General features: G+C 37.2%; 2 protein-coding genes across 4 annotated transcripts in view; both read right to left on the reverse strand.

The window, feature by feature from the left end:
- Nucleotides 1-223: 223 nt before the first annotated feature.
- Nucleotides 224-3004, reverse strand: LOC109074676 (growth hormone secretagogue receptor type 1-like). Its single transcript, XM_042770802.1, has one exon. The coding sequence runs from the start codon at nucleotides 2471-2473 to the stop codon at nucleotides 1553-1555; it is 921 nt and encodes a 306-aa protein (XP_042626736.1). The 5' UTR covers nucleotides 2474-3004; the 3' UTR covers nucleotides 224-1552.
- Nucleotides 3005-6435: 3431 nt separating this feature from the next.
- LOC109051825 (fibronectin type-III domain-containing protein 3a-like) overlaps nucleotides 6436-14017 on the reverse strand; it is a 71867-nt gene continuing 64285 nt past the window's right edge. For all 3 annotated transcript variants that reach the window (XM_042770804.1, XM_042770805.1, XM_042770803.1), the window contains 8 exons: nucleotides 13569-13744; nucleotides 13325-13438; nucleotides 12793-12942; nucleotides 11752-12098; nucleotides 11337-11550; nucleotides 10373-10538; nucleotides 9524-9645; nucleotides 6436-6971 (listed from right to left, as the gene is read on the reverse strand). In XM_042770804.1, coding sequence (XP_042626738.1) covers nucleotides 6657-6971; nucleotides 9524-9645; nucleotides 10373-10538; nucleotides 11337-11550; nucleotides 11752-12098; nucleotides 12793-12942; nucleotides 13325-13438; nucleotides 13569-13744 — 1604 coding nt within the window. In that variant the 3' untranslated portion in view covers nucleotides 6436-6656. The remainder of the gene's footprint in view (nucleotides 6972-9523; nucleotides 9646-10372; nucleotides 10539-11336; nucleotides 11551-11751; nucleotides 12099-12792; nucleotides 12943-13324; nucleotides 13439-13568; nucleotides 13745-14017) is intronic.

Below are 14017 nucleotides of genomic sequence, written 5' to 3' on the forward strand. Positions count from 1 at the left end.
TTATCATTCAATATCTTAGTTTCAATGTAGTTTCAAAAGCCACAGACCAACTACTTAAAACATAAACTACTTTCCATCTATAAAATAATATTATATTATTTAATGATTAGCCTATAATACACTATATTATGATTACATGATAATATAAATAATACATAATACACTATATTATGATTACACAATACTATTATACCAATATTATATAGTTTTTTTTCATTATTTCAGTACAATGCACATACTGTATTAATACTATAATTGATAAGAGTATGTGCAAAGCAAATGGCATCCAACAGAGCAAAACAGAATCATTTAACACAAGTACATATAATACAAATAACAAATGTCAAAATCTAATCATTCTAGTCACAATATTTCCATTGATTAAGTAGTTATATGTAAAACCTATTTTATGTTATTGATATAGACAACATGATTATCACTACAGTGATCAATCATTACAGTGTAATAACTGTGATATAATGCATTCACGTGAAACCCTTCATGAGTCATTTCCCCCGGCACAGTCACTGTCACAAGCTGTTTCCACTCATAATGTGTGTCAGTTCCAATCTCATTTTTCATTTCCGTCACACCAATTATTCCAGTTCTAATCTAATAAGCTCACAACTTCTTCACTTCTCCCAGGTTCCTGTGCTCCTCTTTAGCCAGGATGATGTTACTGTAAGCCCTCCTCTGTCATCATAGTCTCTTTCACCCCACTGAACATTTCTGTGCACATGGTGATGTCATCACAGGTCGAGATATGTCTCCGGTTGGGTCTGTGTTGGCACCTGTGAGGCAACAGGAAGAGGCGTTTGACAGCAGAGCGGTACTTGTTGGACATGAGGTTGTAGAGGACAGGGTTAATTGAGGCGCTCAGGTAGAAGAGCACCATGGAGGCCACGTTGAAGTTCTGACTGAGGCGGGCGGAGTGGTAATCATCCACGTGTGTGAAGAGGAACCGACCGATGTGGTAAGGCAGCCAGCAGATGGCAAAAACTAACACAACAACAGCTAGGAGAAGAAAGGGGGACAGGACATGGGGTTAATAGAAGAATGAGATTTGTCTGACTGATTTATGAAGGCTTCTAATAAACAAAACAGCCACATTTGCTAATCAAACATAAATGAACATGACTGATGAATAGACAAGATGTTACATTTGCAAGATCTGTCAACTACTTCTCTCACAATTTGACGCCTGTGATTTACATTAAAAAAAATGTTTCTACTTGAAATAATTTAGATAAGGCAATATGTCACTTTAAATTTGGAAAAATGGACAATGTTGTAACTGATCTGATATTGTGAGCAGATTTAAGAACATGTTGTTTTCATTTGTCATGCAGCTTCCTAGCAACAATGTTTGTTTCTGCACAGGTTTTATGAGTTTAGAATGACTTGAAAGTCTTTTGTGTGATTCTCATTCGTTTAGTGCAGGGGTGTCCCAACTCGGTCCTGGAGGGCCACTATCCTCCAGCTTGCCTCAGCACACCTGCCCGGACGTTTTTATTGTGCCTAGTAAAGCCTTAATTAGCTTGTTCAAGTTTGTTTAATTGGGGTTGGAGATAAACTTTGCAGGACAGTGGCCCCGAACAGAACTGGACACCCCTGGTTTAATGTATGATGCCCAGTTTTTCTCTGTAACCATATTCAAAGTCTGCAAATGTATGATGCCTAGTGCTTCAAAATCAGTTCTGATGTTAAATGTCATGTAGTGTATTCCAGCCTTAACACTTCCCAAGACCCACTCACCCAGAATCTTGACGGTCTGCCTGTTAACCTTCTGTCTGGCTGCTGCATTGGGCCCATGAAGCTCATGACGACTCTTCCACAACTTTCGACCGATTGATCCATACAGAAAGAGCAGGCAAAACATGGGGCAGAAGAAGTAGGCAGTCGATACCCAGATAGTGGTGTGCAGCAGCCCTGATTCGATTGCATAGCGCGTGTGCTTGCACTGCCGAGTGCCCGGGTCAGGCATCGTCTCGTTCTCATACTCCACGCCCATCAGGAAGAACACTGGTGCAGCAGACAGTAGGGCGAAGCCCCACAAAGCCAAAATGACATACTTGACCCTTCTCTTGGTGATAGCAGCCTTGGCTTTGAAAGGGAAGCAGATGGCCAGGTAACGCTCCATGCTGAGCACTGTGATGTGAAGAATGGTGGCATTGGTGCATCCTTCATTGGTGTAGTGTGATAGACGGCACACCAGCTCCCCAAAGACCCAGGGTACATACTTCCAGAGGCGGTAGAGGTCAAAGGGGAGGCTGAGGAAGATGATCAGGTCTGAGATGGCCATGCTGGAGAGATACAGGTTGGTGGTGGTCTTCATGTCCTTGAAGCGGTTGATAATGAGGATGGTCATGGTGTTGCCAGCTATGCCAACGATGAAGAGGAGGATGCAAATGGTGGTGACAGGAATGAGGGTGGAGGTTGGGAAGAGAGAGTCTCCGCAATGTTGGTCCTCCATATTGATGCTAGTCTGCAGGTGCCTCTTGATAAGGTCTAAGAGATTGTGGTAAGTGTACAAAAGACCTTTAAAAGAAGTTGAGAAAGAAGATCTCTAATGTGACTCCTTCGCTGAAAGTCCGTTTCAGCATCAGGAAAGGTGGAACCAAAGAGGTGGTGCGTTTGACCAGGAGATGAAAAAGACAAGACGGCGTTGTATCTGCCTCTACTGCCGACTGTGTGCATGCAGAATATCACTTAGTCCAGTTCTTAATTAAATAGTGAGATCACAAGAGGTGGAGACAGTAGACAGATAGGGAAAGAGGTGAGAGGTGGGGCTTTGGCTTTCAATGTGTGCATTTAAATGAACAGCTCTCAAACCTTGACTGTCTACTAATATGAATTACATTTTTGCATATCAGTATTTATTAAATTTTATCCAATGAAATAACTTGGTTAAAATATTGAGCTTGCAATCTTTAAATCAAAATCATATTAGGAATTCTCTCAGAATTATAATTAAAAAAGCAGGGCTAGGTTAGAATTAACTAAAACATAGGAAACTGTTACTTGAAATAAAATTAAATATTTAAAAACTTAAACCTGTATATAGACATGTCAAAACAAACAGAATTACTAAAGCAAATATATATCTAAATTTAAAACCTGACAAATTAATAAAGAAACATGCGAGCTGTGACCCAAGCATATCTCAAAAAGTCTAGTATAGAAATACTTGCTTAAATTTCAACAAGCATGTGTTTGTTTGTTTGTTTTTTCAGTTCAAAAGATATACTGAATAAGAGGTATGACCTAACTGTGCATTTTTCCTTTTTCTTACGAACAGTTAATATTAACATTGGCAATGTCTAACACAATCTTAATTCATACAGTATGTTGGATGCACAAAAGAAGCTCCTGGTGTGCCAGGTGCATCGTGTTCACTTCAAAACTGTTATGAAACATTACAGAGAAATACGCTTTAACACTTGATTCAGGTGCTGAAGAATAATCTAATTTAATAGACAATCTGTCTGGAGTCATCACTCCAACCCAATGACCCTGGTGGCTTGCTTTTTGTAGATGAAATTTAACCAGGCAGGAGGAGTTTTTGGTTTGTGCACAGTCTAGTCAGGAAGTCTGGATCTCTGACTATCAACACTAAATCTGAAAACATGTTTTTACCAGTTTCACTGAAAAACCAGTTTCATTGAAACTTTTAACGGAATTTCGACTAAATACACTAGGTTTTACATTCAGTGTCTTAGGAATTACATTAATTGGATAAAATTCTTTAATTAGATTTTCTTCTGAGGTAGAAATGTAAAAACCAATAAACCAGTAATTCTTGACTGCAAAAATATGTCCATATACAGGGTTGTGAAAAAGTGTTGGCCCCCCTTCCTGATTTCTTTTTTTTTTTTGCATGTTTGTCACACTTTAATGTTTCAGATCATCAAACAAATTTAAATATTAGTCAAAGATAACACAAGTAAATACAACATGCAGTTTTTTAAATGAAGGTTTTTATTATCATCCGAAACTACATGGCCCTGTGTGAAGAAATGTTTGCCCCCCTGTTAAAACTGTGGTTTATCACACTTGAGTTCAATCTCTGTAGCCACATCCATTCCTGATTACATCCACACCTGTTCGCAATCAAGAAATCTCTTAAATTGGACCTGCCTGACAAAGTGAAGTAGCAGGACAATGCTCTAAAACACACCAGCAAGTCCACCTCTAAATGGCTGAAGAAAAACAAAATGAAGACTTTGGAGTGGCCTAGTCAAAGTCCTGACCCGAATCCTATTGAGATGCTGTGGCATGACCTTAGACCTTAAAAAGACGTTCATGCTCGAAAACCCTCCAATGTGGCTGAATTACGACAACTCTGCATAGATTGGACCAAAATTCCTCCACAGCGCTGTAACAGACAACTCATTGCAAGTATAACATCACGTTTTTGCAGTTGTTGCTAAGGGTGGCCCAACCAATATTAGGTTTAGGGGGCAAACACTTTTTCACACAGGGCCATGTAGTTTTGGATTTTGTTTTCCTTTAATAATAAAAACCTTCATTCAAAAACTACATGGTGGTGTCACTTGTGTTATCTTTTACAAATATTTAAATTTGTTTGATGATCTGAAACATTAAAGTGTGACAAACATGCAAAAAAATAAGAAATCGGGAAGGGGGCCAACAATTTTTCACACCACTGTACATACAAAAACATTACCATAGTGTTATGAATCTACATATATGGCAAGATGCAGTAAAAGACGACAACTAAGAATTATAAATCTTTTATTGTGCATGGATCCGTCTGTAGATATCATGACTATACAGACACACTTTAGATATATATGATTATACATTTCCTATCTGATAACGAACATTTTAAAGTGATATGTCTGATAGTATGTATATCACATTTTTTTGGAATGCGGGTGTATGAGGTAACTGCAAACATTAAAATTACATAAAAATGGTCTCATTTTTTGTGCATATTTTATTGATTTTTTGTAGTTTTTCTTACTCCCAAGAACCAAACGCCTACCATGGTGGGGAGATGGCACACTTTGCAAATTACATTTTATCACTATCAAAAATAGGAATTTGAGATTTTTTTTTCCCTTCAATGATAAACAGAAGACATCTGCAGTATATCTATTAGACCAATTCATGTAATTCATTTTCATCCAAGACTTCTTGCAAGGTACCTGTAGTTGTTAACAGTTGTTGACAGCACTCATATGCCCATAACCAAAGCACAACACAAACCCTACGACCAGACCATCATGCTGCCGTCACAGCGCTGACAGTCACAAGACTTTAACACACAGAGAAAAAGGCAAAAATTTTGTTTCACAGGAAGTACATGTAGGATTAACACAATTCATTACTGCTGTTTGCATTTCATTTCTTGCATTTTTCTTAATTTCTCTGCTGGACAGAATTAACTTAAAGGTTTTATTTCCATATAAAAATAAAGTTTAAATGTGTGATTTAAACAAGAAAAAAGATATCTGAAAAATTAATATTTAGTCCTATATTCAATACTCTCAAGATTACATCAATAAGTAATATTGCTAAAAGTAAAGGTTAACACAATGTGATAATTTGGTTTCTAAACCTAAAAAAAAAATAAAAAAAAAAAATTGAGAAATTAAGAAAATAATATGACTTTTGGAAATCATGATTATTGGCTGAATAAACCATTTCAAGAATGAATTTTGTGATACTACATTTTTAAAAACAGCCAAAACACATTGAGGACTTGCAAAACTGGAGAATAAGTTCCATAAAACGCATCACAAGATCAAGACGCATTCGATAAGTTGTTGTTTTTTTTTTCTCTTCTCACTAAGGTGCAAAGGTAACGACTGAAGGAAAGGTTTCCGAGAAGCATACATTGTTTGTGCTGAACGACAATATTTTGGAGCAAAGCAGCTGCTTGATTGTAAAAACAAGCTACAGTATACGTACATGATAGTAAAAATAACTATTAAGCTGAGTTAGTTTGGTATTCATAGTCTTACTCCCCCGTACTAAGCCAGAATTTCAGGTCCTCGTATCATACTGTACAAAAATATACTAACATTTCTCTAGTTATTTTTGCATCCTTTACACATTCTGAACATCAAAAAAGTTCTGAGGAAAGTGCTAAATCAACGTTCGCTAATTTGAGCGGTATCTGTCTCGCCTCCCCTTTTTTAAGTTGTGGACTCGTAGACTTCGCTCAGAACCCCCCGCGGGTCTTCTGCTCGCCCGTACCCCCTCGTCGACGGCGTAGTCACTGGCCCTCAAGTCCCAGGCCCAAGATAGCAAACCGGTGAGCGACGCAACCACCGAGCTAGCTTTGAACGAAACTTACACTCAACAGTTTACAACTGAAATTTTACATATAAATAACAAAGACTAAAGCTACACAAATAAATGAAGTGGTACGATGAGTATGCGACGAGCGGTAAGCTTCATTGCTGATCCTTCAATAAATCGCCCTCCGAGTCCGACGTTCTTTCGACAGCATGCGCGGAAGGGACAGCAGGGAGTGGAAAGATAGAACAATAGATCGGGTGAAGTGATTCTACAACTTCCTTTTCTCAATCCTTCCTCGACGCTGATGCCGGAACGAAAAATAAAGAAAGAAAAACAAACATCAACAAACAATAACTTGTTTTGACGATTTAATGCGGGGCCGAGGCTCATTCGATCACAAAGTACTGAATGGCGACTGCGATGAGGATGGAGGTCACGGCCAAGAGGGCGATGATGAGAAAAGAAAACTGTTCGTCTGTCAGGCTGCGTTTTGGCTTCTGGGCCTCGGCTGCTTTGGACCCTGTGGCACCAGAGACCCCGGGGGTGTCGACACGAGGTGGGAGCAGGATGACAGTGGAGCTGTAGGGCCCGATGATTTCGGGGGCATCCTGGCACTGCCGGATGGCACAGACGCGAAATCGGTACTCTGTGGATGAGCTCAGGTTAGGGAGCTGATAGGAAGTGGCTGAGCCCTTGTAGATCTGAAAGGATTAGAGACGACAATTAAATATTTAATTCAATTAAATCTAAACAAATATATTGCAGTATTATATAAATATGCACTATTGTTTGCAGCAAGATTTTTTTTTTCAGTCTCTTGTGGCTGCATTTATTTGATCATAAATACAAAAAAGGTAATATTGTGAAATATTATTACAATGTAAAATGTTTATATATATCTATATATATATATATATATATATTACAAAAATGTAATTTATTTCTGTAATCGAAAGCTGAGTTTTCAGGAGCCATTATTTCAGTGTCACACAATCCTTTAGAAATCATTCTAATATGCTTATTTGGGGCTCAAGAAACATTTCTTATTATTATCAATATTGAAAACAGTTGTTCTACTTAATATTTTTGTGGAAACCATGAAACTTTTTGAAGATTGTCTAATGAACAAATTTTTAAAAAAAGTATTTATCTAAAATCTATTTTTTTTTTGGAAAACCTAAATGTCTTTATTTCACTGTCATTCTGTCAATGGATTAATTTAATAGCGTATCTAATAGAAATATTGTTTTGCACATTTTGGGCCCAATTCTAGTTAAAAACATAATCATTGTTTGATTAGACCTAAAATTTTATAGTTTTGTAATAGATCAGAAAACACTATAATTTATGTAGAACAATATTCAGCAATTCATTAATTTCATAGAGATACTATACTAAAATGAAAGAAGTTGAGGAAGTCTATTTTAAGGATGCAAATGTTTAGGCAGAGAAATATTATCTGAAGAACATGAGAATATGAATATGAAGTCCCACATGTGTGTGTGGGCTGCATAAACAAATACACAAGCCTCCCGTCATGCCTAGAGTCTCCTACAGTGTCTCTCAGCAGGGGTGATGATTCAGAGCCAGTGAGACTGCTTTACCCTTCCATTATCCTCATATCTACTGTCAATCAGAGGTGATCACGGTAGAGTGGTTTTAAGTTAAATCAAACAGTTCTGCCGGGTCCCGTCTGACATACAGTGCAGCGATAATATATTTAGTGACAATCACTATTAGGAATTCAACACTGCAGCTACAGACAGCTGGGTGATGTTCTTACCTGGCTCTCCAGTGGGACCCTTAGGACCAACGTTTAAAATGAAATTTCTGTCATAGTCATTGTTTATTCCTCATGTCTTTCCGAATCCATATTAGTGAGGTTTTTTTTGTGATGAGACCAGGAGATGTTTTGCAGAGTGTTCAAGTAGTTTTTTTTTTGTTTGTTTTTTGTTTTTTTAATAAATGTACCATAAAAGTAGCATTCAAAGTCTTCTGAAGCAATATATTTTGTGAGACCCAATAAATAAATAAATAAAAATAAGTAATCAAATCTCATCTGTTTTTGTACATTATGCATTTAAATATTGTGCCACAAGTTTGGGTAACACTTTAGTTTAAGGTAACATTGTTACAGTATGGTTACACAATTAAGTACCGAGTAATATTTCTTAATTACATATACTTGCTACAGGATTAGGGTTTGGTTTTGGGTTAGTTGAATATAATTATGCATAATTTACTGCATATTTAGTCTTCTACAGCGGAAGGAACATGTAACGTGTAACAAGGCTCTTGTTAAGTATTGTAACCAGGCACTGCGAAGGGTCACATGACCGAAATGTTTGCTGCTTTTTTTTATTATAGTAGTGGTTTTTATCTTACGTTGAATGTTTCGTATTTTTTTTTTTTTTTATTGCGTACAGGCTTCTTTTTGAATGTTTGTCTGTTTGGATTTTCCAGTCCTTATTTTGGACTTTTTTTTCAAGGTGCAGCGAGTTTCTGGCTATTTAACAAGGACAGTAACAGCAAAATACAGTGTTACCTAATTTTGAGGCAAGTTTGACCTAAATGTACTCAATGCAAAAGCTCCCAATGCACTTCACAATCAATCATAAGTCTAAATGTTTTAAATTCAGTGCAACTGAGATTTGTATTTACGGTCTGTTTCTCAAACAAAGCTATCATATGACCTTAGAAGACTGGTTTGGAACAACATATATTCACAAGGGGATGAATATATAATGAGCTTATGCGTATTTTCATTTTAAGCACCATCCCTACTTATTTTATTTTGTACTTTGATGCTTCTTAACATTTATGGAGGTCTTGAAAAACAAAAGTTATGAAGGCCATTGTCACAACATGTTGTCAGAATAAAGAACATGCACAATCACAGCACAAATGTGAGAGGATAGATTTGATTTGGCTCTAACATTAAGTGTAATAACTGTCACTAAGCCTTTCAAGTAATGACCACTGGATTGCCATTATGCTATAATAATATTCAACTAAACTGCTGAACCCAACACCTGCTGTCTGCTGAGTGCACCTGCTGAGAGCCGTGACCTCTGTGTAATGAGCTTACAAGCGCAAACCTACATTTGAGACACATTTGCCTCATGGTGAATGGAAATATTTCAATTAAGATGCTTCACTGAGGTTGAAATTGATGGTTTTTGGTGTTTGGTGAGCTGTTTTTTTTTTTTTACTGAAACTCGTATATGCAGATGATATAGTGTGGTGTAGGTACCTGTTTGAACTCAGAATTTCCCTGCATGCTTTGCAAACAGTAGATGACTGGATCTCCCTTCATAGGTGGCAGTGTCTCCCAGCTCACCTCACACGACTCGTCCACACGCTCCACACGAGGAGCTGAAGACAGACACAGACAGATGAAGAGATGACGAGAACAAACTGAACTAAACTTGCATGCACAAATCCTTAAGGTCAAGTTGCAAAACATTAAATGTGTGTTTTAGGATGTTGTTGTCAAAATGCATACATTTAAAATTATTTGAGTGTACGACTGATTATTAAATGTAACACCAACTGTAATATGCCAATAAACAGAGCTGCACAATTATTGTTATTTATGCACATAAATTAGCTCCCTTATAATACAAGTCAAGCACATCTGTTTAAAATAAAAAAATACAATGAGGCCTGTTTTCATTTTAGCATTTTACTACCATACTTCCATGATGTATAAACATCATTTCTATTTTAAATCATACATAAGCTACCGTTCAAAAACGTGGGATGAGTAGGCTTTTTTTCTTTTGCAATAAATTGATCAAAAGTGACAAAGGCATTTTTAAAGTTACAAAAAAATCAATTTCAGATAATGTGCTGTCTTTTGAACTTCCTATCAAAGTATCCTGAAAAAACATACATCATGGTTTCCATATAAATATTAAGCATCACAACTGTTTTCATCATTAATAATAATAATAATAAGTAATGTTTCATTAGAAGCAAATCAGCATAGACTGATGTCTGAAGGATCATGTGACACTGAAGACTGATAATTCAACAAATTAAATGAATCAATGAAAGTTTATGGGGCAAGTGAATGGCTGCTGCAGTTGAGATGCTGTACCTTTTAGGGGTGCAGGTGGGGAGAGGGGGGTGGTGAAGGTGTAAACAGTGGAGAAGGGCCCCTCGCCCGCCTCGTTAAAGGCCTGGATGCGGAATACATATGAGGTAGACTCATTTAGCCTCTGCACTTTGTGAGTGTGACAGGGTCCTTTATACAAGGATATAAACTCAGGAAGCGACAAAAAAGAGAGACAGAGATAACGTTATAGAGTTGACCTCTATAAAGTCACAAAATCCACAATATTAAAAACTTATAACAGTTGAAGGCAGACGCACACAAAATCTGAGTGAGTTTCGAATGAATGGATAATAAATACAAATTTAAAAATAATTCTAATTTGAATCATTTATAAAGTTGAACACATCCCTTGCAAACTGCATTTTTGTACTATACCACCTTTCAAAAGTTTGGGGTTGGTATGATTTTTTAAATGTTTTTTTTTGCTCTCGTGCTCACCAAAGCTGCATTTATTTGATCAAAAAACGGTAATATTGTGAAATAGTATTACAATTTAAAATAACTGTTTTCTATTTTAATATATTTAAAATGTAATTTATTCCAGTGATTGCAAAGCTGAATTATCAGCAGCAAGACTCCGGACTTCAGTGTCACATGATCGTTCAGAAAAAAATTCTAATAGGCTGATTTGCTGCTCAAGAAACATTTATTATTATAAATGTTTAAAACAGATGCAATGCTTAATATTTTTTGTGGAAACCACTATTCAGGTTTCTTATATAAACAAAATTCAGAAAACTATTTTTTTTAAAAAAAATACAAATCTTATGGAACATTATAAGTGTTTGCTTAAAAGTCACTTTTGATTAACTTAATGCAACAAAAGTATTTAAAAAACAGAGAAAATACAGAGAAAATACAGAGAAAATAGTTTTAATCTTCTGTCATGCCTGGTTAAGACACAGTGTTAAAATATACTGCAAAGCACAAACAATGCATCTACAAACCTCCCATTTTTATCCTCCATTTGGAGATGGTACTGTAGGGAATCAGTGGGTTGGGCCTTGGCCGGGCCATCACCCCACTTGAGCCTGAGGGTCTGATGACTGGAGGCGGTGCACTCCAGACGTGGAGGGAGGGGTGGCAGTGGCTTGGTCTTCAGTTTAAAGGTGTGACTAAAGGGTCCTGCTCCCAGACTATTCAGAGCCTGGATCCTTATCCTTCAAACACACAAGCACAAGATTCAGTTTTCATTCATACACATTCATTCATTCCAGTTCCATGCTCATTTTTGGAATGGTCTGGAATTATAAGAGTCAGTTCATAAGGTTCATAAGAGCCATACGTGCATGAAATGGACTACACTGGTCACGCTGTATGTTTACTTTTGCTACTGTTCTATAACAGATATGTCACTGTACCTGTAGGTGGTGTCGGGCTGCAGGTTTTGGATGATGTATTTGGTTACGGGCCCAGTAAGGATGGGTTGTCTTTCCCCCAGATCGATCTGGTACGACGTGATCTCTGATCCGTGATCACACGGCGCCTCCCAGCGTAGCCCCAGGCAGGTGGATGGAGAGTAGAGGAGAGGTCTGGCCTCTTCGTCCTCCTCGTCCTCATCCTCGTCCCTCTCTGTGGTTCTGCTGCCCTCTACTCTCATCTCTGATTCACGGAGAGTGTGGATGCTGCTGACTGGTGCTGGCACAGAGCAGGGTGTCTGGCAGAGCACAGCGTCGCTAAAGGGCCCCACACCGGCCACATTCACTGCCTGGGGCACAAAACACACACAGTCATAAACCTTTAATTTTTTAACTTTTTTGTAGTTGATTTTAGCTGAACAACAGAGGAATCATCAAGACTATAAAAAAATACAGGACCAACAATAATGATAATTATCAATGATTACAAATACAAAAGTAAAACACTTGACTGGGCTAGACTAGTGTAGAAATGCACAATGAAAGTGGACAATAAAATTGTAAAACATCAATCACAGAATTTACTATTGTACTATTGTTATAAAGCAATATTATTTTAGTTTAAATGCGGTTCCTTAGAAAAGTGAATTTGAACTGTTTTGCTTTTGTAAATCTTCTAATTGTCCCACATTGAAACATTCAGAGATGGAACATATTTGATTATAATTACAAATTGTTTCAAAATAATTTAAATGAACAAAATGTCAGCCAATAATTAGTACATAACAGCCCTCAATATAGTAATAAACAGCTATTATACAAAAAAAATGCATTTGTATCTCTCATCCACTGGGTGGCACTGACAATGTAGAGTTGGCACTCGTCCCAATATCTAATTTGTATGAATCAAGCTGATATATTTGTGTTCACAGGAAGTAAAAGTATAATCAGTCAGCAGACAGCTATTTCCTGGTTCGTTTCACATGGCAGAACACTTCACACCAACAGCTCAAACATTCAGATGAAAAAGACAGCATTTCTTACCTGTACTCTGCAGAAGTAGTTGGTGGCTGGCAGCAGACCCCTCATCTCATGGGACAGTGCAGCACCGGTGTAACACATCTGCATACTGCCCTCTGCTGCCCCCCACTCCAGGCGATACTCTGACACTGCCGCTCCATTACAGGGAGGGGACTGCATGGATGCAAAGTACAGTGAATGTGTGAGACAAAACAGGAAGCAAAACAAATAAACAAAGCAAGCATTTTCATTTTTAAAGTTTTAATAAATTTTCTTAGTTTTTTTTTTAATTCACTTTTAGCTTCAATTTTAGTTCAGATTTTTTAAAAACTGTATTTCTTTTCATTTAATATTTATTTTAGTTTCAGTAAATGTTTATTTTAAGTAATATTTTAAAGTTTTTTCATAGGTTTATTTTTTTTTTTTTTAAATAGTTTTAGTTAATGATAACCTTAATTCACTCACAATGAAGTAATTCACTAAATTCACTGTCCCCTCAAAGCTACTAAATCTTGCTTGATACAAAAGAATACTTTGAATCATGGGATATTCTCACCTCCCAGCTGATCACAGCACATGTCGGTGATTTACAGGTGACATGAGGGGGTCGACATGCCTCAGGGGCCCCTGGACCGGTCGTGACCTCAGACCGCTCCGAAAAAGGGCCATACTGTTGAACACCAATAAAATATAAAACATTTTGCTAGTCAACTATATGTGGCACATTCTATGAAAAGAACAGATTATTAGCAACTATAAATACAAATAATATCAGTGACATTCGTAAAGCTTACACTCACCCCAGCTTTATTGGCAGCTCTGAGCCGGAAGCCGTAGGTCCTGCCGGGCAGTAAACTTCCCACTGTGCAGTCCAGTTCAGAGCCCTGGTACACTTCCCAGCCCTCGTCCACCTGGGGAGCGAACATTTCTACGCTGTACAAAGACACTGCACTACCTCCATCCACCAGAGGGGGCGCTAACAGATGCAATGAGATAAAAAAAAAGAAAAGAAAATGAACACTTTTTAAATGATCAAAAGTAACAGTAAAGACTTTTAAATTTTTACAATAACAACAAAAAAAGTTTTTTTTATAACTTTCTGAAAAAATAAACATCCTTAAAAAAATTATCACAGTTTCCACAAAACCATTAAGCAGCACGACTATTTTCAACTTTGATAATAAGAAATTTTCTTGAGCAGCAAATCAGCATATTACAATGAGTTCTGAAGGATCATGAAGGACCATCT

Source organism: Cyprinus carpio, chromosome A15 (genome assembly GCF_018340385.1).
Source record: "Cyprinus carpio isolate SPL01 chromosome A15, ASM1834038v1, whole genome shotgun sequence".
NCBI classification, from domain to species: Eukaryota; Metazoa; Chordata; class Actinopteri; order Cypriniformes; family Cyprinidae; genus Cyprinus; species Cyprinus carpio.